A 25,086-nucleotide genomic window follows, 5' to 3' on the forward strand; every position below is an offset into this window, starting at 1 on the left:
TTCAATTGGGTATAAAATAAGACGTTAGCCAATTGAATACTAGTGAGTAATAATCTCTCTTTCTTTGCCTTAATTCTTAATTCTTTCTGAGCTTAATTCAAAATTTTGAATGGAGAATTTGTTGGGTCTTATGAGAGTTCGTATCCACAGAGGTATTAATTTGGCTATTAGAGATGTTACTACCAGCGATCCTTACGTTGTTGTTAGGATGGGCAAACAGGTAACGCCAATTTCATTATTTTTTTCTGCTGAACAGCTGTTACTTTTCTTGTTGTTTTTTTTTTTTTGCATTCTTGATTTCCAGAAAATTGTTTGTCTGTGACTCAGAATAATGGGTTTTATACAAATTTTGTATCTGCTTAGTAGTAGTATCCTTGTAGAAAATTTTCGAGTTTTTATATATTTGATAGTTTCCTACTAGAGAATCCCCACAAATTTCTGTTACAACAACCATCCAATGTAATCTTAGAATTGGGTTTGAGTAGGTAGTGTACCAGACCCAAGAGTGGATCTAGGAAGGGGCAAGGATGTTCACCTGAATCCACTGAACACAAGACTAGACTTTGGCTTAGAGATTCAGAATTGACCTGACCTTAAGGTTCCAAGTTCAATTCACAATCACTATATTTTTTATTTTTCAGATCCCCTTAGTGAAAATCTGGCATCCGCTGCTGTAGACCTTACCCTATACCCTGTTTCTGTCTTAATCTCTGTTTTTTTCCTTTTTGCAAGTGTGATTATTCGGTCAACTTGCACGCTCCTCTATTGTTCCACTGGTACTTCTCACCTATCCCTGAATAATTTTGCTCGCCAAAACTTGGGCAGATGGAATAAATTCACTGACATTTTTAAAAATCTTTTTGATGAATTTGATCCATGGTCATCCCAATCTCCCTCGTTGTTGCTTGTGCTTGATTGCGTCACTTTGACTAGTTCATATCTTACATGACTAATTAAAAAGAAGACTTTTGAGTAATGAATTGCAGTAGGGGATTTAAAACTAATTTGGGCTTAGTTGTTGACTGCCATGAACCTCAATAAAGATATGTGATTCAAATATTTGAACCAATTGGATGGACAAATGGTTTCCATTGCCCTGTTGACATTGCTTCTTTATGCCTATTTCAGTTTTTGATACTACGAATATACTTTCTTGTTATGTTAATTAGTGATAATATTTGGAGCAGAAATTGAAGACTCGAGTGGTGAAGAAGAATCTCAATCCAGAATGGAATGAAGAATTAACACTATCTATTACTGAACCAATTCTCCCAATCAATCTGGTAATTTCCTTCATTTTACTGTATTTTTATTTCATCAAGGAATTAAACAGCACATAACCTAATTATCGGGAGACGGATAAATGGTGTAGTTGTAGACTTTTAGTTTGCTTCTAGGGATGGATCTAGAATACGGTTTGGGGTTCAAGTAGCTTTGGTCCAAATCATGTATTTGTCTTGGGAAACTTACTGAATATGCACAACTTATATCTTAAAATGACTAGAATCTCGACCCATAAGCTTCAAATTCTGGTTCTGCTTTCAACTTTTTTAAAAAGGAACCTAAGGAATAGGAATTGACTTATTTCAGAACATCACGTGGATTTGTAATTTATGCAATCCTAAGAGATTTTTTTCTGTGCCATTGCAGCATGTTTATGACAAGGATATATTTTCTCTGGACGATAAGATGGGTGATGCAGAAATTGACATACATCCATTTATAGATGCGGTGAGAAAGCGCTACAAGAACATCCCTAGTGGAACCATAATCACAAAAATAAAGCCAAGCAGGCAAAATTGTTTGTCTGAAGAGAGCCCCATTGTGTGGGAAAATGATCAGGTTGTTCAAAATGTGTTTATTAGATTGCGAAATGTTGAGCGTGGCGAAATAGAGCTACAATTGCAGTGGATTGACATTCCTGGTTCCAAGGGTGTGTAGCTACTTGTTATTATATCCATCATGTACAGTCAGTATCCTTTCTTCATGTTGTATTAGCTCTTCTCCCTTCTTTAATCTGTAACGCTTGTGGTCCGTTTTTTGTTTAAATTTCTGTTTCTATGAATATTGAAGTTACCGAATGAACTACTCAGTTTTGTTGTCATTGACCTTCACATTGTGATAACTTGTTCTGAGTCACTGATTTTTATAGTCTTGTGTGTCGGGATTCAAATAAAAACTTATATATAGGGTATAACTCTTGGTCGTGAACGCCCTCAACCCCCAACCCCGGCCCTTAGATCCACCCCCGAAAAAGAAATAACAATTCCTTGATGATTTAGAAAACAATAACCTATAATCTAAGTTTCGAAAATACATTGACCCAATGAACTATAGGCACCACCAGTTTGACTTCAAGTGTTTTACTAATTTTCTTGGATAAAAGATGGAAAAAATACATTAAAATTTTGTAATTTATATTTGTTTTGGTAATTTCATAATTAAGCTATAGAGGATTCAATATCTCCACTTTGCATAGAAGGAGAAAATACTTCCTAAATTGAGTGAGCTAGCAGGCCCATGGCCCAAAATGTAATTTGAATAAGGCTAAATTAACTAAAGACTCATATTATTATACATAATGTATAGGTGCATTACCTACAGTTTAAAATCAAACTATAGGTAATTGTAACGACATGTTCCCATCATTATAGAAATGCAAACGGGAGAAAATTTGGGGACGGAAAATCTTTTCATACTATTTGGATTTTTTCAACCTAGTCCAAATTTGGACGAAATCGGAGTTTTTGAGGTGTAGGGAAATCCGGTAACAATCGGGTGAATCATTTATGATTTTGATTGCATGAGTAGTTAGATAACTCGTTAAGGAATCCGTAGAACGTAATAGAATTGGTGAATATTGATGGGAGAAGGTTTTGTTATAGATTCTATGGTGAAAAACCCCCTAATTTGGATAGTTGGGATCATGAGTTTGATCTAGGGTTCATAGAATTGTTAGTAATTCGGGTAATTAGTGATTGTTTATTGATTCCCGTATTATATTGATTGTTTGTAGACCAAGAACAAGCGAAACGAATCTGGAAAGGGAAGGATCAAGTTTCTTAGGGTTTCAAGCTTGTTTCGAGGTAAGTGATGGTTGTGATTTCTATGATTGTGTGATGTATGTTTGTTCTTGCTTTCATTATGATACTTGTATACGTATGAATGTTGCAATGTTGATCACACTTGTTGTAAATGACATAGATGAATAATGATTGTCATGAAATCATGACTTAAATGCATGATCCGGGTAATATACTTGTGATTGTGATTGTGGTGTGTTGAATGGATCGGTTGCCACGTTCCGGCATAACTAACTTGGATCGGTTGTCACGTTCCGGCATAATTAACTTGGATCGGTTGCCACGTTCCGGCATAACTATGGGATCGGTTGCCATGTTCCGGCATAATTATGGGATCGGATACCACATTTCGGTATGCTAACTGTTTGAGTTTGGGTCTCATGAGAGGACTAATGATTTGATAAAAAATGTGAAGTTATTCGTTGTTCGTAAATGTTGATAATATTGTATATGTTGATATATATATATATGCATGTGATTATATTGTTGTCTCAACTTGCTTATGTTGCACTTAGTGGGATAGTCGCGTGATCCTACCAGTACACTGTGGTTGTTTACTGATACTGCATTTGCTCTTATTTTTGTTGAGTACAGGGCATCTTCCGACGGCTATTGACAGACCTCACTTAGGAGTGATCGTTCGAATTCAAAAGTGAGTCAATTCTTCCGGGCTATCATGGGTTCTCTTACGTCTATGTCCACCATTTCTGGACTTAGACTATGTTCTAGTTAGTTGATTAGTTCATTAGATTGGGGTTGCATCCCTTTTTGCTTAGACTTGTTGAACTTTAGATGTTTTGGTACATTGACTTTCAAGTTCCAGGTTAGTTCTTCCGCATTGTTAGTTCGTTGTTAGACTTTTTTGGAGTTTATGGGAACTCCCTATTTATTTCCTTAGTATTTAACTTGCTTCCGTAACTTAAATACCTTAGTTTTGTTTTAGTTGCTTGGTTTGGGTTGTAGTAGTGATTCTTCCACCGGAGAGTTAGTGTGGGTGCCAATCACGACAGTAATATAATATTATTATTCATATTTCTTATATTTATTTAAATTCATTTTCGTATAACTAAGTAAATTTGGTGTAATTTGAAGTGAAACAACAAATAAGCAAGCTAACATAATATTGAGAAATTTCTCTAATATTTTTAAAAAACTCATATGCTCAAAATGCTAGAGAGTTATTACTAATAATTAGTAGTATATCTTATTATGTAATCTATGATCATTTTTTATTTGCTAAGTTTGGAAGATACATGTAAGAATTAAGATAATGTAGGTAGAAGTTAATTTTATTTCAAAGCGCCTAATAAAGTTGGCTAAATATAGTTAAACGAAATTACTAAATTTTTTTTTCTTTGTTAAATCTATGAAATTAAATAGATATGAACTTTTTATTTGTAGTTTTACTTATATTTTAATAATTATATATTTATTATAGTTAGTTACAGATATAGTCCATATTTTTACAAATTAAACAACGAAAAAGAGCCTAAAATACCCTTGAACTATTAGAAATGGTACAAAATTACCCTCAATCCACCTATTAGTCCTAAAATACCCTTGATGTCTACCTTTATGTCCTATATTGCCCTTTATTTTTAACGGTCCCAATTTAAACCCAATTAATAAATTCATTAATGACGTGTCAATTTTCTATTGGCTAGATTTTAAATAACCTAAATTAATTTTAAAAACCCACCCATTCCCAAATTAGACCCGCCCCAAATTCATTTAACCCTATCTTTTATCATCGTCTTCCTCACAGCAAAATGGCAAATCATAGAGCATAAAAGCTACAACCTTTTCTTTTTCTTATTTTCATCCCACCTACATTCTTTGAAAAAGAAATAAAACCTAGATAATTTACATAAAGGAGATTATGATATTTCTTGAGCAAATTTTTGAGTAGAATCTATCTAATGAATCCAAAATAAAGTAATACAAAAGATTTAGTTTCATTCTCATCAAATATAAGTGGGCAATGGTGATGAGAATTTCGTGTCATCGACTGAATTTGATTTTCTGTTTATTTATGCAATCGTTGCCCAAAAATACAGAATACATATCACTTTCTTAGACTTCCAAAACAAGTAACTAAGATCTGAGCAATGTGCTTGATTAAATAGTTAGAGGTAAACAACAAAACTATATAACAATATTGTTATCTGAAAAAGCTAAAACCGAAACTCCCATTTCACAGCATACATAGAGTCTACCATAAATTAGAGTTCCTCCAGCCTAGCATAAAAAGAAAATGAAAGAACTCAAAACTTGTTTCAACATCTTTATGATCAACCAATGTTTGTATCATCACCATGTTTAATAACAGTAACCTTTACAAAATGATCAAGTTATGCACATCTCTTATCAAATATCTTTTTAGATGTTCAAACTCAAGGTCAGGATTCAATTCAAAAAAGCCTGTGAGGAAGATGGGTTTAATGAACTTGGGGCGGGTAGATTTTATTTGGGTCTAATTTGAGAATAAGTGGGTTTTCAATTAGTTTAGATTATTTAAAGCTGGCCAATAGAAAATCGCCACGCCATTAATGAATTTATTAATTGGGTTTAACTTGGGACCGTTAAAAATAAAAGGGCAATATAGGACCTAAAGGTAGACAACAAGGGTATTTTAGGACTAATAGGTGGATGGAGGGTAATTTTGTACCATTTCTAATAGTTCAAGGGTATTTTAGGCCCTTTTCCGATTAACACTCGAAAATATTATTCAGTTTGATATATATATGTGTGTGTGATACAGTGATAGAGGGTGTAAAGCACATGGTGTATCACAAATAACAACTTATTTATATATTTGAATAAATGATACCTTTTTGTTGTTTTATGAATGTCACGCAATATCAATCTGATTAATATTAGAAAGAAAATAGGGTATGAAGAATTATTACATCTGAATTAAACACTTAAACACCTTAAGTTGTCTTAAATTTTCAAAAAGACACCTAAACGTTGCGGGCATTCTATTACCCCATATAACTATTTCAAATCGCAATAATTAAACACTTTTGACCCATTTTCACAACATATGTATTCTCACATCTGATAGGCGCGTGGAAAAGTAAAAATACACTCCCAAATCAGTGTAAAAATGCCACATGGCATTGACAATTTGAATTTTCTTTCTTTATTAAAATACCAACTTCCCATCTTCTCCAAAACCTCCATTGATATATGTTGAAGAGCTTTCCATCTACAACCATAAAAAAAAAAATCTCCATTGAGAATGAAATTTTCATCTAGCTTTACTAACTTCAATTTCTTTTCTTTTCTTTTTATTTTATTTAAAAGTTATGAGATCAATGAATTTGTAAATCATGAAAGTGCAATTGCAAATAAATTTCAAAACTAAATCAGTGAAAAACCATTCAAACTCAAATCAGTCCTAAACTAACACTACATACACATGAATAATAGATAACACAAGAAGAAAATAACAACAAATCACTATTAAGATGATTTTTCTAAAAAGCACTACTATATAAAAACAACATTTTTAACCAATATTTGCTTTCAAATCAAGAAGCAATTAACATATGAGCCTTCATTTCTTCGTTTTGACTCCATAATTCAAGAAATTATCACCGCAAAATAAATTTATCGTGACTATTGAAATGCTTAGGGTTTTGATAATCAAAGAGAGATAGTAGAGTGAAAATTTGAAAGGGGTTTAGGGTTAAATAGAGTGGGTCATGATTAAAATGTGAATGGATCAAGATTTTAATCCAATTTTCACTAAATGGGTTGAAAAAATTATGTAATTATATTATTAATTGGGGTGAGACTCACGCTCATGCATTGAGAATGCAGATTGTGTAAAAAAGTGTGTATTTATTGTGATTTTAAAATATTTTGTGGGGTAATAGGACACTCGCAAAGTTAAGGTATCTTTTTGAAAATTTAGAATAACTTCAAGTATTACTTTATGTCTTTTCTCTTTTTAAAAAGTAAGATGAAAAGATAAAAAATGAGATTGTTAAATATTAAATAAAATAATAAAAAGATTAAGATAGAACCACATTCACGCCAAATCCATCATTATATAACAAGGAAAAATTACAGAAATCCCACCTTTTAGTTTACTTATTACCATTATCCCCTATAAGTTTTACAAATCTCCAAAATCCCTCATTTTCGCGCATCAAATTAGTGTATCTCGCGCATCAGATTAATGTATCAGCACTTATATTATTATATCCGTTTGAGGGATTTCTATAATTATAAACTTTTAAGGGATAAATTGTAATTTTGCCTTAAAAGTATGTGATTTCTGTAATTTGCCCTTATAACAAATACAATACTTTTTCATTTCATATAATTTGATATAATAAGTTTTACTAATCATTAAATAAATATTACTCCATTTAAAGTACAATATGATAAAATGAAATACGCAAATAACCCTCCAAATAAGGTGTTATAACTGAAGTTAATGCTTTATTACATGGCTTATTTTTGACGTTAACACACAATCTTCAACCTATGCAATTTAGCACCGATGTAAAAATGGTTGTTGGCCATCTTTAACATTAGGATACCACATTTTACCTATACTTAATGATGACAAGGTAACTATTTTTACCTCATGTTTCAAAATATTTTTAGATATAATTGATGCTCGCTAACACCATGCATATATCAAATAAATTAATTATTCATTCACTTACCCAATTATATAACCACCGAGAGCACTTACTGCTAGTCTAGATACATTAATATCAATCCAACGCTATTAATTCAAAGATCACTCAAATTTTAATTTTCTATACGAAAACCATAATAAGATCATGAAACATCTAATAGAGTTCAAATAGTTAACACGCAAACATCAAGAAAAAAGACATATGCTATAAAATAGATAAAATTGTTAATGTTAAATTTATGCACTTATATTTTATTATTGATATAATCTTAAAATTCTGATTCACCTCCGCATGTCAGGTAAAACGTGAGCTAATTTCTAAGGTAGTAAATGTATCTACACTTGCTCCCTTTTTGTAGTTTTATTTTGCTATATATAATAATAATATAATAACTAGAGTATATAATATAATAGTATAATATTCCTTTACCCAACCAAAAAAAAAAAGTAATCCAAACAAGGTGTAAGGGGGTGCTTATATAAAGTTGGGGAGTCTACCAATGAGACGAACTCATTGACCAAATACGTCTGCAGGAGAAAAACCACCGGAGCACCAAACGCCACCCAACAACCACCCATTAAATTCTTCCAGAAAAAAACATCTTCCTCAAAATTATCGATGAAGGATCGTTCCTTAGTAGTTGTTCGTTGATCCTACAAATTCAATCACGGCTCTTCTTGGATCTTTCGTTTGTATTCTCACAATTCATCATCACCGCAAAGTGTTGACCCTTAATCCAACTCTTCTGGTGGACGATAAGCACCGGACCCCTTCCCCTCACGGAGGTAGGGGTGCCTCACCCGCTGAAGGCGGTTGCCCCTCCGATCTCCTCTTCCTCGCCGGCGGCGGTCCAATTCTTCCTTTCTCTTTCTCCTTCTCCTAATTTTTCGTGTAAGAATTGTATTTTTGATTATCCATCCAAGAACAGGACCGATGTTGACTATAAAGAGGGTGCCGACACTGGTTTCCAACTATCAAGAGGATGTTCTCGAAGGCAACGTCATGGGTTGTGGCCGCAAGTGCCTTGGAAAATGCTGCATGCCTGGTTTGTGTTCGATTCCTTAAATCTTTATCTTTCGGAATGTATGTTTTGCTGTGAATCAAAACGAATTTTCTGAATGTTTTTTCTCTCTGTGGAGGCCTGTTTCTATATGTCTGATTTTGTAGTCCTGGTGATTGATTATGGGGGTGTTATTAGGAGTAACAATTGTTCACAGATTATTTTAGAGTTGAGCAAACAATACAAGGAAAGAATTACAGTTGTAACTATTATGTAGATTCAGCTTTTGCCAGTTCTAATGTGTGGTAAATTCTTTAAGAGGCGGATCATGGGTTCCGTTTTAAGATTTTTAGAGTTAATCCCGTTGTATTTTAATGTTTATGGGTTCATATCTGCTATTTTAGTACAAGTTTAGTAATTTTTTACAGTAAATTATGTTCCACATCGAAAGTTATGGCTTCAATTGAACCCGTATGTGCAATGCTAGATACGCCTATGATAGCATGAATGTCTATATAACTATAGATGAATGTACATTCTCTGAAAATGGTAAACTTGTAGTTTACTATTTGTAGTGTTAGTGTTGCTTAGAGTTGATATAATCTAGTGGTGTATCTTAGATTTGTTGAAAGTATGCGGCAAAATATCCACTTTGCATGCACCTTAATGCAGAAATAAGCAAACTGCATGTATTTTCCGATGAAGCCAAAAGTGTGTCGCGTGCGTTTAATGATTTTGTTTATCTAATAGATCTATCTGGCTTTTGGTTCTTAGTGGATACATCTTGGTTCTTGCTTTCAGTTTCAGTGCTTCCTCTATATGCATTCAAGAATGATGACAATGAGCCAATTGAAAATGATATTCAAACCTTGCCTGAGGAGGAGTGTCAGATGTCATTCTTGAACAATTTGTTGTTGGGCCTATGGGAGGAGCGGATGAGCCAGGGACTATTTCGATATGATGTGACAACCTGTGAGACGAAGGTCATTCCTGGGAGATGTGGTTTTATTGCGCAGCTGAATGAGGGGCGCCACCTAAAGAAGCGCCCAACAGAGTTTTGCATTGATAAGGTTCTTCAGCCTTTTGACGAGAACAAATTCAACTTTACCAAAGTGGGCCAGGAAGAAGTGCTTTTCAGGTTTGAACCAAGTACCGACTACAAGCCCCATTACTTTTCGGGCATGCGAGTAAACGGTGGTATTTCACCTAGTATTGTTGCTATCAACGTAAGGAAATTGTGCTCTGGTGCTCTTCTTATAGTTATTATCAGATGCATTATGGCTTATGGATCTTGTTTTTTAGGTGAGTCCAATTGAGTATGGACACGTGCTTTTGATACCTCGAGTTCTTGATTGCTTACCTCAGAGAATTGATCGTGATAGTTTCGCAATTGCTCTTCATTTTGCCAGAGAAGTGGCAGATCCTTTCTTTAGGGTAGGTTATAACAGTTTGGGCGCTTTTGCTACCATTAACCACCTCCACTTCCAGGTAATGGGTCAGGAAAATAATTTCTAATTATTTGATTAACATGACTTAACTATCTATATGATGTTCTCTTGTTGACATTCATGACAGGCATATTACTTGTCAGTGCCATTTCCAGTTGAGAAAGCACCAATACAGAAAATACTGGCAAGGAAGGGGCTGGGTGGTGCTGGAGTGATTGTTTCTAAGTTATTAAATTACCCTGTACGAGGTTTTGCTTTTGAGGGTGGAAATGGAAGTACTGCCCGTGATTTGTCTGATGCTGTTGTCAACTCCTGCATCTCCCTTCAGAATAAAAACATCCCTTTCAACATTCTCATTGCTCAGTGTGGAAAGAAGATTTTTCTGCTTCCCCAGGTAAATAGCTTGTCTAATTTCTTGTACTGTTGCTACAACAATTGTAAAAGTTTCTCCTAGGTTCACCAGTACACTCAGGGAATTTGTCATATCCTGCTGTTTAGAAGCTTTAACGAATACTTGTTAGATTCTTTGAGAAATGCATAAATATCTTTTAAGACACAACTGGAGAATCTCTAGTTAATCAGCTAAAAGCTGCTGATTGTAAAGCTGTGCACATCTGTAGGAAGTGAATTTTACTTGATGGATTTCTATGGGCCAGGGATTGGAAATAGGATATTGTTGGAAAAAAGTTGCAGATGAAATTATAATGAATGTTGGAAGGGGTTATAATGAGAAGGTTGTTAGTGATACTTGACAGGTTTGTCGTAGGATTGATGTAACTTTATTGCCCCTTGGTTCCTCAATTAGTTGTGCATTTGTAATTAGGGTGGTAGTCAGGGTGGTGGTTTGGGTGGGGATAGTGGTGGAAAACAGGCAGATAGGATCGGATGTGAGCGGATTGAAAATGGATAGGGTAAAATAGTCTTCACCCACTTTAATCTCCTAAAGCCAGAAAACTTTAAACCTTTTATGACTACATTTTTTTGTCAATGGTTGTAAATGAAGTTATATATATCCCAGAGACATTGAGCAATGAATTACTAATAATTTTATTAGTATATTAATACAATTATCTTTTCTACCAAAAAATTGTAGATTGAATAATTTGTCAAAACCACACGGGAGAAGACAACAAATTAATCCAAAGGCAAAGGGAGAAAAGGAAAACAAGTCTTACGGGAGCTCCACACGTGATGCAATATCAATATGTGGAAGAAACCCTAAATCTAAGAACAAGAAATGAAGATAGAAGAAAGATAGAAGTGAGGAATTAATTAAAAGTTAAAGCTATAGAAAGCTAAAACCTTCCATGAATAAACAAAACAAGCACCAAATCTATAAAGATACATCGAAGGAACGATTCCTCAAACAGAAAATCTATCTTTAAGATGACCCTCAAGAGGAAAGATTCCTCAGCCAAGCAACCTCATCAACATTATTTAGCAACAAAGGTCATAGACCACTCTCATAAGAGTTTCACTCATCAAAACATCAACATCAACATCAACATACCCAGTGAAATCCCACTAGGTGGGGTCTGGGGAGGGTAAAGTGTACGCAGACCTTACCACTACCTCGTGGAGGTAGAGAGGCTGTTTCCGGAAGACCCTCAGCTCAAGTGTAACAAAGCCAAGTAAAGGAAGAGAATTATATAAAGCATAACATCCAATAAGAAAAATAGTGCATAATCAACAAAGGGGGCAATACATCAAGAAAAATACATCAAGAAAATAATGTGAGAAGTGAAACGCAGTAAACAACATAAGGCTATAGGAATCACAGACAAGAACTACAAGTGTAAGGCTAAGACTACTACAAACGCTAACAACCCATACCCTCGCCAGGAAAGACAACACGCTAACCCTACTAGCCTTCAACCTTAATACGTGACCTCCACTCCTTCCTATCTAGAGTCATGTCCTCGGTAATGTGTAGCTGGGCCAAGTCCTGTCTAATCACCTCTCCCCAATACTTCTTGGGCCTACCTCTACCCCTCCGCGTACCCTCTACTACCAGCCCCTCGCACCTCCTCACTGGGGCGTCTGCGCCCCGTCTCTTCACATGTCCAAACCATCTCAGTCTCGCTTCCCTCAGCTTGTCCACCACCGAGGCCACTCCCACCTTCTCCCGGATAACCTCATTCCTAATCTTATCGCTCCTAGTGTGCCCACACATCCATCTCAACATCCTCATCTCCGCAACATGCATTTTCTGAACATGTGAGTTCTTGACTGGCCAACACTCCGCTCCATACAACAAGGCCGGTCTAACTACCACTCTGTAGAACTTACCTTTAAGTTTAGGCGGGATTTTCTTATCACACAAGACTCCAGAGGCAAGCCTCCATTTCATCCAAGCAGCCCCAATGCGATGTGTGACATCATCGTCGATGTCACCACTTTCTTGGATTACAGACCCAAGATACTTAAAACTTTCTTTCTTAGGAATGATCTGTGTGGCAAGTCTCACATCCACATCTGCCTCATCCAATGCATCACTGAATTTGCACCCCAAATATTCTGTTTTGGTCCTACTCAACCTGAACCCTTTGGACTCCAGCGTTTGTCTCCACACCTCCAACCTCGCATTAACTCTGTCCCGCGTCTCATCAATCAGTACTATGTCATCCGCAAATAACATACACCATGGGACATTCTCCTGAATGGACCGCGTCAACTCATCCATCACCAAAGCAAATAGAAAAGGGCTAAGGACTGATCCCTGGTGCAACCCCATCTCAACTGGGAAATGTTCCGAGTCTCCTCCAACCGTTCTAACCCGAGTCTTGGCTCCACCGTACATGTCCTTTATCGCCCTAATATAAATCATCGGGACACCTTTAGCCTCCAAGCACCTCCAGAGGACATTCCTTGGCACCTTGTCATATGCCTTTTCAAGGTCAATAAACACCATATGAAGGTCTCTCTTCCTTTCTCTATATTTTTCTACCAGTCTTCGCATCAGATGGATGGCTTCGGTAGTCGATCGTCCCGGCATGAATCCAAACTGATTCTCAGAGATGGACACCCCTCTTCTCACCCTCATCTCCACCACTCTCTCCCAAATCTTCATAGTATGGCTTAGCAATTTGATACCCCTATAGTTGTTACAGTTTTGGATATCACCCTTGTTTTTATACAACGGAACCATTGTACTCCATCTCCATTCATCAGGCATCTTTGCTGTCTTAAGAATAACATTAAACAACCCGGTTAACCACTCTATGCTTGCCTTGTCCGTGCTCTTCCAAAACTCCACCGGGATCTCATCGGGACCGGTCGCTTTTCCCCTGCTCATCCTACTAATAGCCCGTATAACCTCCTCGATCCTAAAGCACCTACAGTACCCAAAATCTCGAAGTCTTTCAGAGTGCGCCAAATCACCCAACACAATGTCTCCTTCCCCGTCTTCATTTAAAAGTTTGTGAAAGTATCTTCGCCATCTTTGCTTGATGGAGGTCTCTTCCACCAATACCTTGCCTTCCTCATCTTTGATACACTTCACTTGATCCAAGTCGCGAGCCTTCCTCTCTCTTGCTTTTGCGAGCCTATACAATTTCTTATCTCCACCTTTGTCCCCCAGCTCAACATACAAGCGTTCGAAAGCTGCCGTCTTAGCCTTCGAAACTGCTAACTTAGCTTCTGTCTTTGTCGTCTTATAAACTTTCTTAAGCATCCGCTTCTCTTCCTCATCTACGCACTCCACCAACTTTGTGTATGCAGCCTTCTTCGCTTCCACTTTGCCTTGGACTTCCCCATTCCACCACCAATCTCCTTTATGGCCCCCAAATTTACCCCTTGATACCCCCAACATCTCAGAAGCAACTTCCCTAATGCAACTAGCTGCTTTCTTCCACATGGTGTCCGCATCCCCGCTACCACTCCAAGCCCCCATCCCAATCAACTTCTCACCTATCTCCCGAGAAAGGGCAGGTGTCAAGCCACCCCATTTAATCCTCGGTCGATCAGATACAATCTTCTTCCTCCTAACCCTCTTAATTTCCAGGTCCATCACTAAAAGCTTGTGCTGGGTAGTAAGATTTTCACTCGGGATGACCTTGCAGTCCTTAAAGAGACCTCTATCACCCTTCCTAAGGAGTAAGTAATCTATCTGAGTCTTAGCTACCGAGCTACGAAAGGTGACCAAGTGGTTCTCTTTCTTCGGAAAGCATGAGTTAGCAATCACCAACTCAAAAGCTTTAGCAAAATCTAGAAGCGAAGTTCCACCTCCATTTCTCTCCCCAAAACCAAAGCCTCCATGAACATCATCAAAGCCACTAGAAGTTGCCCCAATATGGCCATTAAAATCTCCACCAATGACAATTTTCTCAGTGTTCGGTATACCTCTAACTACCTCATCCAAATCCTCATAAAAGAGCTTTTTGGCCTCCTCGTCCAAGCCCACTTGAGGTGCATAAGCACTAATAACACTCAAAGTACATCCTCCAATGACTAGCTTAATCGTCATCAACCTATCATTGATCCTCCTAACCTCCACCACTTGCTCCCTCAAATTCCCATCTACTAAAATACCCACTCCATTTCTATCCCTTGAGCCTCCTGAGTACCACAACTTAAACCCGTCGACCTCCCGAGCCTTGGAGCCTACCCATCTAGTCACTCATCAAAACCAATATCCAAAATGATCCAAGTCTAAATGAGCTGGTCTCAACTCTTTATAGTCTAAGATAAGATATTACAAAAATACCCTTAATGAAAGAACGACCTTCTTAGTCTTCTTAGGCACAACCGCACAAGGGCTTGTATTTTAAGAATAACTTCTTTGTATAACATAGCTTGTTGTGGATACGAGGAAGTCAATTAATTTAGCATTTGACTATATTTTCTTTTGTAGATTTATTTATAATTTAAGTGACTTTATTTATTATTCTATAGCTTCATAAGGATTAGGTTAAGCTATAGTTATTAGTTTGAAATAGGATTTAGGTTTCCTATTTTCATAACGATTAAACTTCCTATTGTTGTAATAAAACTCTTGTTTAAAGGAGTTCCTGCGGATTAAACCAACAAGCTATATTTCAGCAAAATGCAAGAGATCAGAGTTCTCTCTTCCATGGGACTTTAAGGTTTGAGTCTCCTTTTGAAGAGTTGAAGAGATCATAGTTCTCTCTTTTATTGAACTCTAAGGTTTCAGCCTTTATGAGCTGAATTTATATATTGCCCTGTGAATCAATTCTTCCGTATATGTATTCAATTGTTTAAAGGGAACAAACAAAAAGTAAATAGGTTTCAGGTCCTATGGGTTGCTGCTATACATTTTGTTTGTTCCCTTTGAACAATTTAATGCATATAGGGAAAAATTATTCACAGGGCGATATATAAATTCAGCTAGTTAAAGGGAGACTGAAACCTTAGAGTTCAATAAAAGAGAACTCTGAGCTCTTCAGCTCTTCAAAGAGAGACTAAAACCTTAGAGTTCAATGGAAGAGAGAACTCTGATCTCTTGCACTTCACTTATGACTTGTTGATTTATTTCTCAAAGACTCCTTTCAATAAGAGTCAGAAGTTTAATCCTTGTGAAAGTAGGAAACCTAAATCCTATTTCAAACTAATAGCTTAACCTAATCTTTATGAAAATAAAACCCTATTCTAGAATAATAAATAAAGCTACTTAAATTATAAATAAATCTACTTAAAAAATATAATCAAATACTTAATTGACTTCCTCGCATCCACAACATAGCCCCTTTCTCCCTACTCCACGTGGAGTTGTGTACTTCCATTTTAACTTGTTCTTGCACTTCAACTCTTTATTCATGCCTCCAAATTAGTGACTCGACGAAACGTCTACGAACTCCTTAGCTTGGTTTTATGTGCAAGGTTATGATAAAGCTCGACTTGCATAAACACGTCAAAAGAATTTTCAAGAAGAAAGTAATTATTTAATAGGAAACAACAAATTGAGTAAGTGATTCTTTTCACTTGTGGAATATTTAGGGGAAGAAAAACAAAATCTCAAAAAACTATCACTGTTATTACATGTGAAAAATTGGTAATTAGCCTAAAAAGGAACAACAAACAAAATCACAAACAGTTGGACAAATTTGTAACAAAAAAATTCTAAGGATTTCAAGGGACTAACCGAATTAAGAAAAGAAGTCTAACAAAAAGAAAAAACATAAAATAAATGTAGAAAAGGTAGTTCTACGATTGAAGCATTTCCTGGCCATAAAAGCTTTCGGGGTTGGAACCTTTCTTTGGTATTACAAAAGTGAGTTCGTAATGGGTTAAAAATAGACTGAAGTCCATATTTACCCAACTGAAATATAAGTGATATACTGATTAAAATGTGTTGACTGAAATTGCCAGTTCTATGGTGGAGCACAGTGGTGATGGGAAACAGTGGTACATAGGGAAAGGGGTTAAGTCAATGGTTGAAAGCTAAAACTGCAAGGCAGGCTGGGTAAGGTGCAATGCAAATGCCTTTTTAGGACTCATTTTTCTAGTAAATTGATAAAATAAATGATTTGTTAGGAAACAAAATAAATGATTTTAAATTGGGAAAAAGGAGGAACATCTCAAAACATCATATATAAAGGGGAAACATCACCAGTAGAAAGCAGAGAATAAATAGATAACACATCTCAGCACCAGCTATTGGTGTTGCCAATGCAGCAGCTACAGTTGAAAGAGAGATAAGATGGAGGGGAAACAGATAAAGGCTGGGAACAACAACATACCCAGTGTAGTTCCACAAGTGGGGTCTAGGGAGGGTGGTGTGTATACAGCATGGGGTGCGCACCAGCACATGATTTTCATCTTGAAAATAGAATATTTTGTGACTTGTGCTTACAATTCTTTTTGATGGTGAAGAAGCTTACATCATCCTTTTTCTGGGATGATTGTTTAGTGTTATGCAGAGAAGCAAGCACTAGGAGTTGTAGACCAAGAGCTCCTCGACACTCAGGTGAACCCTGCTGTGTGGGAAATTAGTGGACATATAGTGCTCAAGCGAACAAAGGATTACAATGATGCATCAGAGGAATATGCATGGAAACTTCTTTCTGAGGTTTCCTTATCGGAGGAGAGATTTGAAGAAGTAAAGGGCTATATTTCTGAAGCAGATGGTTTACAAGCAGAGGAGGATAAAAACATCAATCCAGAGAAGGAAATTCCAGATTCTCCTGGTCCGCAAGTTGCCTCACATATGCCTCCAGATTGTTTGGTGTTGCAGTGAAGAATTTGTGGCTTGCTATTGCAAGATCTAATAAAAGTTTGAAGTATCTATTGTGTGGTTGAAATTTTGTGTGTTGTTTTTCCAGCGTCTTGTTTGATGCATACTGTTGTCTTAGTTGGAGTTGGTGATCCCCAAATAGTGTCACTTAATGGCTGCAAGCTGTGGTCTTTGGCAGGATTGTTTACAGTACCTTTTTTGTTGGTGTTTAACTGCTGAATCATATTAGCAAATGTTCCTAATAATAACACCAGTGTAGGACTTGCCCAGTTCTTGCAAGTTTTGTGCAGGTGAGACTCCTCCTTGCTTTTGACATGGTAACAATCCTTCAGCCTCCCGGGGATGTATTCTCTTCCACGAATGTCTCAACTTGTCGATAACTCAAATATAATTTCCCTTACAGAAACGTTATGCTCTATTGTTTCATATGGGAATGGAACAAGAAATTCAAGGTTGTGCTAATCACTTCACGTATAGTAAAAACCGTTTTAATTAAAAATGGCTGATTCATATTACAGACCGAATCGAACTGATCATTCTACTTATAGATGTCTGAAAATATTGCTAGAAAGTTTTTTCTTCTTTCAACCGAGAATGTCAATTTACGAAACAATACTTGACAGGCTGAAGTAAGTTGAAAGTTTAAAGGAGAATAACTATGGGTGTGTTCAATACAAAGGAATATATTTTTTAGAAATGTTTTTCAATTTTTTCATGTTTAGTTGGTCAAAAGATTTTGGAAAACATTTTTCCTAGGATAATAAATTCCTTAAAAATGAAGGGGAAAAAATGTTTTTTCCCAATGTATATAGGGAAAATAAGTTATATAAAGTGACATTTCAAGTTCATTATCTCCTTCCCACCCACATAGTAGTTAACTATCCTACACACACCGACCCCATAGTTGTTAATTAGATTACATATAAATGCTTTTGGAATTTTTTATTTTATTTTTGCTTAGTTATCAAACACTAGATCAAATAAAATGTATTTTCCTGCCTATCCAGCTACCAAGTAGTTCATTCGTTTTCATTAATCTAAATGATCTCGTAAACATTCTACAATTCAACCTTCCTAAGAATTCAAAAACATTATGAAATGGTTTTCTTTTTTCAATACAGTACTGATATGCTAAGAAATAAGTTTTATTGCATATTAATCTTGAGTAAAAAATAGCGAGCACATTTGATTGGAGATATATTAAAAATAAATAAATTAAATAGTAAATGCTGTTTTATTTTAGCAATTACAGAAAAATGAAGTGTATGTGATCACATTTTGAAGTTCAACAAAGATCGCAAGGTCATGTTCTAAGTTCTAACGGAAAATCTAGCTATCTATGGTAATTGGTATCATGCATAAAGAACTATTATAATATATTATGTCTCATTTCCTTATTTATATGGTTGTTTTCATCACTACCCTTATGCTGAGAATAAGAAAAAACATAGCTAGTCTTAGAAGACACAGTTATTCATTACCTGCGCTAGTGGAAGGTAGCAGAATGACAGTGAAGGAGGTGCGAAATTGCATACACTCTTATAATACCTAACATCTAACCTTTGTATGCCACATAATTTTCCGACTAAGGGTGTGTATCAGACCACCCTCCACCCCATGAAAATATCCCATAAAATTAATCAAGATGCGTGCAAGCTAATCCGGACACCATAGAACCACTGGTCCGGTCCCTTTACAGGGTTAATTTTTCTTTTGTTTCCCTTTTAGTAAGTTAAAAACTTTTGAGAAGAAACAAATGTCTAACGGAACATGTCAACAAGCTCACAAAATAAATAAATACAACAAGGCAACATTAGTAACAAAGCACCTAACAGTTTCCATTCTTTTTTCATTATTCCAGCTCCATTTTTTGTTGGATGCATCTGGAATTCGAAACTCACTAACATGACTAATCCAGATTCATGTTCAGGTAGGCCTACGGAGGAAGTAGAGAGCTTCCTACCAAGAAGTTAGCAATTTGAACTCAAACCCGGTTGTTTAAGGGTGAAAGGACCCCAACCATCTCTCAACTCTCACCACACTTCTTGGAGTCTTAGTGGTATGCCAGCTCCATTCATCCTGCCAAGTAAAGTACTAACTCCCATGCATCTCTTCTCATCCTTCCCATCTAAAATGATCAGCCTTTTACTAAAAAGGTCATTCAGCTGCTATACTTTTCTGTTGCATTCTAGTCTTCCCTCTCTAAATAATCCCTCCCAGCTCAGATACAGAATCAAACAACAAAATATAAATAAGCTTCAAAATATAGAAAAGACACAGTATGACACAAAATATCTGAAAATTCAACCCAACAAAATTAAGCTATTTTTCATGTTTTCTTGTGCTCTCCCCATCACCTAAGATTTTGTATAGAAGACACTTGAAAAAATTTGAGTAAGGATGAGAACAATCGACTTATACTAATTCATGATCTTTTTTAGAGAAAGACAAGTTCAGCTTATTGCTACCTTCCGTGTCAATACTATCCCAAACCCAAAGATCACATCAAAGGTCAAGCCGCTGAGAAACTCGTTAATGTTTAACTTCCAACTTTATGCGCTAGATCAAGAGCTTACTTTGTTAATGGATTCCCAATCAAAAGATTTTATATATCTAAAGGATTTCTCAATATTGGGCTCTCAAAAACTAGCATCCGATACCCATCTGCCCTGCCTGCTTATTCGGATTCATAAGGTAACAATTTCACCACTCAATGCAGGTTGAGTGGTGAAATTTATGTGGCGCAACTTAATTGAATCGGATTCTAATCAAAACATTTTCATGTTTTCACACATAAACTAAATATACAAAAATAATAAAAGAACAATAAAAAAGAGGTACCTAATCTTTTCGTCGAAACGGATTAAGAAAATGACAGAAAAGTGTAAAAACAGGTGGAAGTAGTATTAAATGCCAAACGCCTTTAATAAATGAAAAACGGCGTTTCGGAGAAAAAAAAATAAAATGATCAAATCTGATAAGTTTTTGAATACTTAAAGGACTAAAATCGGTAAGTTTGTAGTTAAAGGACTAAAATCGATAAGTGTATAGTTAAGCGACCAAAAATTATAAGTTTTTGAATAGTTAAAGGACTAAATTCGTTAAGTGTATAGTTAAGGGATCATTTTAGACCTATTTCTATAGTTAAGAAACTATTTATGTCATTTTCTTTAGTATTAAATTCCAAATGCCTTTAATAAATGAAAAACGGCGTTTCGGAGAAAAAAAAATAAAATGATCAAATCTGATAAGTTTTTGAATACTTAAAGGACTAAAATCGGTAAGTTTGTAGTTAAAGGACTAAATTCGTTAAGTGTATAGTTAAGGGATCATTTTAGACCTATTTCTATAGTTAAGAAACTATTTATGTCATTTTCTTTAGTATTAAATTCCAAATGCCTTTAATAAATGAAAAACAGTGTTTCGGAGGAAAAAAATAAATAAAAACTGACATAGGCGGAGTACATATTTACCACTAGCAACAAGAAAGCTACAAGCGCGTTGCCCCATTTACACGATTACAATTCCGTGTGGTCTTGGCACTATCAGCAACTTTGAAAATTCATACGCCACAAATTTCTTCAACAACACTCCAAAGTATCAAAAAAGCAAATAAAAATAGTAGATGAAATGGCAGTGACAGAGATGGATTGCGCGTTACTCAATAGTAAATGTCACAAAACACAATAGGAAGTACGAAATTTCATTTTTGCAAAATATTATTCTTACCTTTTTGGAATTATCGTTCGAAATTGTTCTGATAACCCAAATCATATAGGAGTAATAGTAAAGTTTTTTGCTGATTCGGAATTTCTTCATACCTAACTACAGTTAGAGTGGATTGACAGCAAAAACTATGGCAGAAATCTGTCAAACAGGAGAAACAGAGACAGAAAGAATATCTACAGAGTTCCGAAATCGGTTCCAATTAAAACCTACCGTTGATTCCATAAGTTAATAATCTGAAAAGTCAGGTCCTACTCATCATCTTCTTAAACTCCTCAAAGTTAACACATCCATCGCCGTCGACATCCACCTTGCTGATCATACGACGGCAATCCTTGAGCGAGCACTTTTCTCCGAGGCTCTTCATAACAGAATGCAATTCAGCCGCCGTGATTTTGCCGTTTTTGTCCTTATCGTACAAGTCGAAAGCCTCCCGAAGCTCTTTGTTATCACTGTCCGCTCCTCCCGGACAGTAAAAAGCAGCAAACTCTTTCAAGTCAATGAAACCATCACCATCAGTATCAACTTCCAACATTATTCGCTTTACCTCATCCGGCGATGTCTTACTGCCAAGTGCATTCAGAATCGCGCCAAGCTCCGATAGAGAGATTTTTCCGTCTCCATTGGCGTCGAACTTCCGGAACACCTTCTCGACTTCGTCCATCTCCGCAGATGAAACTATCGGCTGTTTGGAGTCGCTGGGAGTTTTGTCCATTTGCGGAGACAGTATGGAAGGGAAAAGATGAGGAAACGGAAGGGGAGGCAAGGGATTTTTTCCAGTTGGGGGTTGATTGCTGGGTATTTATATGGCAGGATCACGCGGTTTCAGTGGGATATAATTGTCTGTTACGCGTGATTTCGCGTGAAGCCACAGTTTTATTTGGTGAGGCAGGATCCAGTACGAACGCTCCGATGGGTCACAATAATAAATGTGGACTTTCAAATTATGGTAAAAATAATATCTTTCTTTAATTCAATTTCAATATCTTAATTTGAAATGTTCATAAATTGGATTAGAACAAATATTTAATGCATATAAGTTTTGTTTTAAAACGAACCTACTCAAAGCAATATCTAATAAATAACAATTAAAATTTCTATTTATTTATTTATGTCGGAAAGTTTTTATCCATGTAGAATGCTTACATGAAAAGGAGACTATACTTATGAAATCTCTAGATATATATATGAAAATTTCTAGATTCTTATGAAATTTCTAGAAAAGTACTTGAAAGTTGAAACCCTGCAAACTTATAGAGAATTCTAGAGAAGATTTATCTATAAATATTTTTAAAAAATTATGTAAGTAATTAATATATACATACTAGCCCCTAGATGGCTTATATTATAAATAGGAAACCATCTAGCAAACAATAAGTTTCCGTTAATATAGAGCCTTCTTTGACAATTTTTGTGTTTTTTCTTTTTATCATTTTTTTTTTTTTGATTTCGAGTATCTTATATGCTGATTTGACATAACAAGATTGTAAGCAATTTGTGCAAAAGCATGAGCGAGTTGTCAAAATGATTAAGGATGTGATGTATATGTGGCTCAAAACTATACTTAATTAGAAACTTAAAATTAACTATATGAATCTTTTGTAATCAATCTATTTTAGTAATGTCATATCCTGTCAAATTAAATAGACTAATTAGTATTTAATTAGTTGAAGGGAAAAACGTAAATTAGATGTTAAATAGGAGATTCATGAATTGCTATTACACCCTTCAATTTAATTAACCTTTATACAAGTAGTTATCAAAATAAGTTATCTCTTCCTTTATTAACTATGTAAAAAGTAAATAAACTCCAAAGCTTTAAAAAGTCTGTCACAGACGAGAATATATATAAATCAATCGTGCCATTTGTCTCGAGACTGTTTTACGTTTTTTTTTAAGGCTGTCTTACGCATGTGTAATATACAATTGTAAAAGTCTACTAGTAATAAAATTTCTCCCCGTTTAGCGAATAAGCAATTGACACGATTAGGGTGTAGAAAAATGGACCAACACTGGATAGCATCCCCATTTGTTTAGCGAGAGAGAGTTAAGGGTCTTTTTTTTAATTAAATAGAAGTCTTAAAGCAAAGGAAAAGTGTAAGTTATGAATTCATATATATATTTACGATCTAGTTTTGTGATTTCTTGAGTATGATTTTATTATCTCTAATTAAAGATATTTTATTTGATAAGTTATGTTGGGATAGTGTCTGAATTAATCGAGCCACTGAATTTTACAAAAAAAAAAAAACGTAGTTAAATAGAAAAAGGGAGTATATTTCGATCAATGGCTAATAAGCATAAGGTGAGAAAGTAGCATAAATTGATCCAGATATAACCATTATAAAATTAAAATATAAGGTGAGGTAAAATCTATGTAAATGATATTAAAACACTTAAAAATATGATTAAGTAGTTACTGAAATATGAGAATCACAATATCCAAGATTAAATTTTCAAAAATAAAAATAAAATGAAGGTAATTGTCACGAATGATTAAAGATTTAGGCAGTTAGGAAAGCATCTAATAGTAAATGCTTGAAAGAGGACAGGTACCAGTCGGACTTTGGGCGTGTATATTTTGGAAAATAAAAAAGCGTTGTTAGTGACATTTTGCATTGATTGTTTTTCTCAACTTTCAACATATCTCATTTTTACGCCTTTACTCTCACCACCTTATAGCCCTTATCTTCACCATGTCATACCCCTACCTCATCCTCCCCACCCCTATAGTATTTGTCTAAAATAAAATACAATTTTTTTTAGAATAATATTTTTAAAAATAACTAAGAAACCCTCTTATTTTTCTAAAAAATATTTTTCAAGGAAAAAGTTGGGTTTTTACTCTTTTTTTGTGTTCGTTATGTATGTGAGGGAAAAATATCATTCTAAAAGCATTTGTGTATAATATATACAAACAGCAAGTATGGGAGATGATGATGGTTGTAGAGGTGTGGGGTGATGGGGATGGGATTAGACGCTAGAGGGGTGAGGGTGAAGACGAGGTAGGGAGGACACAATCAACATGTAATGCCATATGTAAAACTCGTTTTCTATATTTTTATGAGAGAATTCATTTTCAAAAAACTTGTATCTCAAAAAATATTTTCCAAAACTTTTATCCAATCGAACATAACACAAAACTCACCCAGTGTCATCTTATTAATTAATGGGCACATGATGACGATCTTGACAACGAAGGATTCTTATCTTTCACTTAACGTTAGCAAATTCGGTATTCAGTTTCAGTTTATCCGATTATATAATGCAAGTCAACCTGGATTAATTATAATATCACATAACTGTTCTGATTACATCAAAGTCAAGTTGAATTTATAAAATCTTCCGTCGAATAATTGACACCATCAAAACGCGTTTGTATTATATAATTCAGTTTCTTGTTTCAGTCCGGTATTTAACTTCCTTTTTCTGTTAACTACTTATTATAATTATGGAATTAATGGGATGTATTACAAAATGACATGACATGACATTTTATAAGTTTTTCATTTTGTTTTAAAGTGAAGACTAAATTAAGAGGATTTTTTTCTCCTACTCAAGCCTAACTACTTCGTATATATAGCAAGGGTTCTTGAATCAGTGAAGTAGGTACCTATTACTTTCCATTAGATGTAGGTAACTCTATTCCATATAATATATGTGGTGCTAAAAAGTACCACGTACGTATTGTGTTTGCATTTCCACACTACTCCTTTTATTCCCATAAAAAAGATCTTTGAGATGCTAATCCACACTTAGTACAATTTCATTTATTATTTATGTAATGTAAAATATTTGTGAAAAGGAAATGAACTTTCGGCCAAATAAAATCCAAAAAATAGGTCATAAGGTAAGAATTGACTAAAATCACATAAGAAAATCAACATGTCGATTCTAAGCTCTCAATACCGATGACTGAAATATGAAATGTGGACAAGAACAATACGACACCCAAAAACGTATTAATCAAGAATAA

The 25,086-nt window shown here is 35.2% G+C and overlaps 3 protein-coding genes across 3 annotated transcripts; 2 read left to right on the plus strand and 1 right to left on the minus strand.

Moving 5' to 3' along the window:
* LOC102592837 (protein C2-DOMAIN ABA-RELATED 3-like) lies at positions 1-2,104 on the plus strand. Its single transcript, XM_006357707.2, has 3 exons — positions 1-220; positions 1,188-1,283; positions 1,651-2,104. Exons 1-3 carry the CDS (start codon positions 110-112, stop codon positions 1,939-1,941), a joined length of 498 nt encoding a protein of 165 aa, XP_006357769.1. The 5' UTR covers positions 1-109; the 3' UTR covers positions 1,942-2,104.
* Positions 2,105-8,251: 6,147 nt separating this feature from the next.
* Positions 8,252-17,387, plus strand: LOC102593176 (GDP-L-galactose phosphorylase 1-like). The gene is given in 5 exon segments (NM_001288264.1): positions 8,252-8,789; positions 9,546-9,970; positions 10,047-10,232; positions 10,320-10,586; positions 17,061-17,387. Coding segments are annotated over 5 exon segments (1,317 nt in total). The 5' UTR covers positions 8,252-8,677.
* A 3,647-nt stretch (positions 17,388-21,034) lies between these two features.
* On the minus strand, positions 21,035-22,010 carry LOC102593516 (calcium-binding protein CML24-like). Its single transcript, XM_006357709.2, has one exon. The coding sequence runs from the start codon at positions 21,823-21,825 to the stop codon at positions 21,355-21,357; it is 471 nt and encodes a 156-aa protein (XP_006357771.1). The 5' UTR covers positions 21,826-22,010; the 3' UTR covers positions 21,035-21,354.
* Between the last annotated feature and the right edge of the window lie 3,076 nt (positions 22,011-25,086).

The sequence above is a fragment of the Solanum tuberosum genome, unplaced genomic scaffold, assembly GCF_000226075.1.
Source record: "Solanum tuberosum cultivar DM 1-3 516 R44 unplaced genomic scaffold, SolTub_3.0 scf00244, whole genome shotgun sequence".
NCBI lineage: Eukaryota > Viridiplantae > Streptophyta > Magnoliopsida > Solanales > Solanaceae > Solanum > Solanum tuberosum.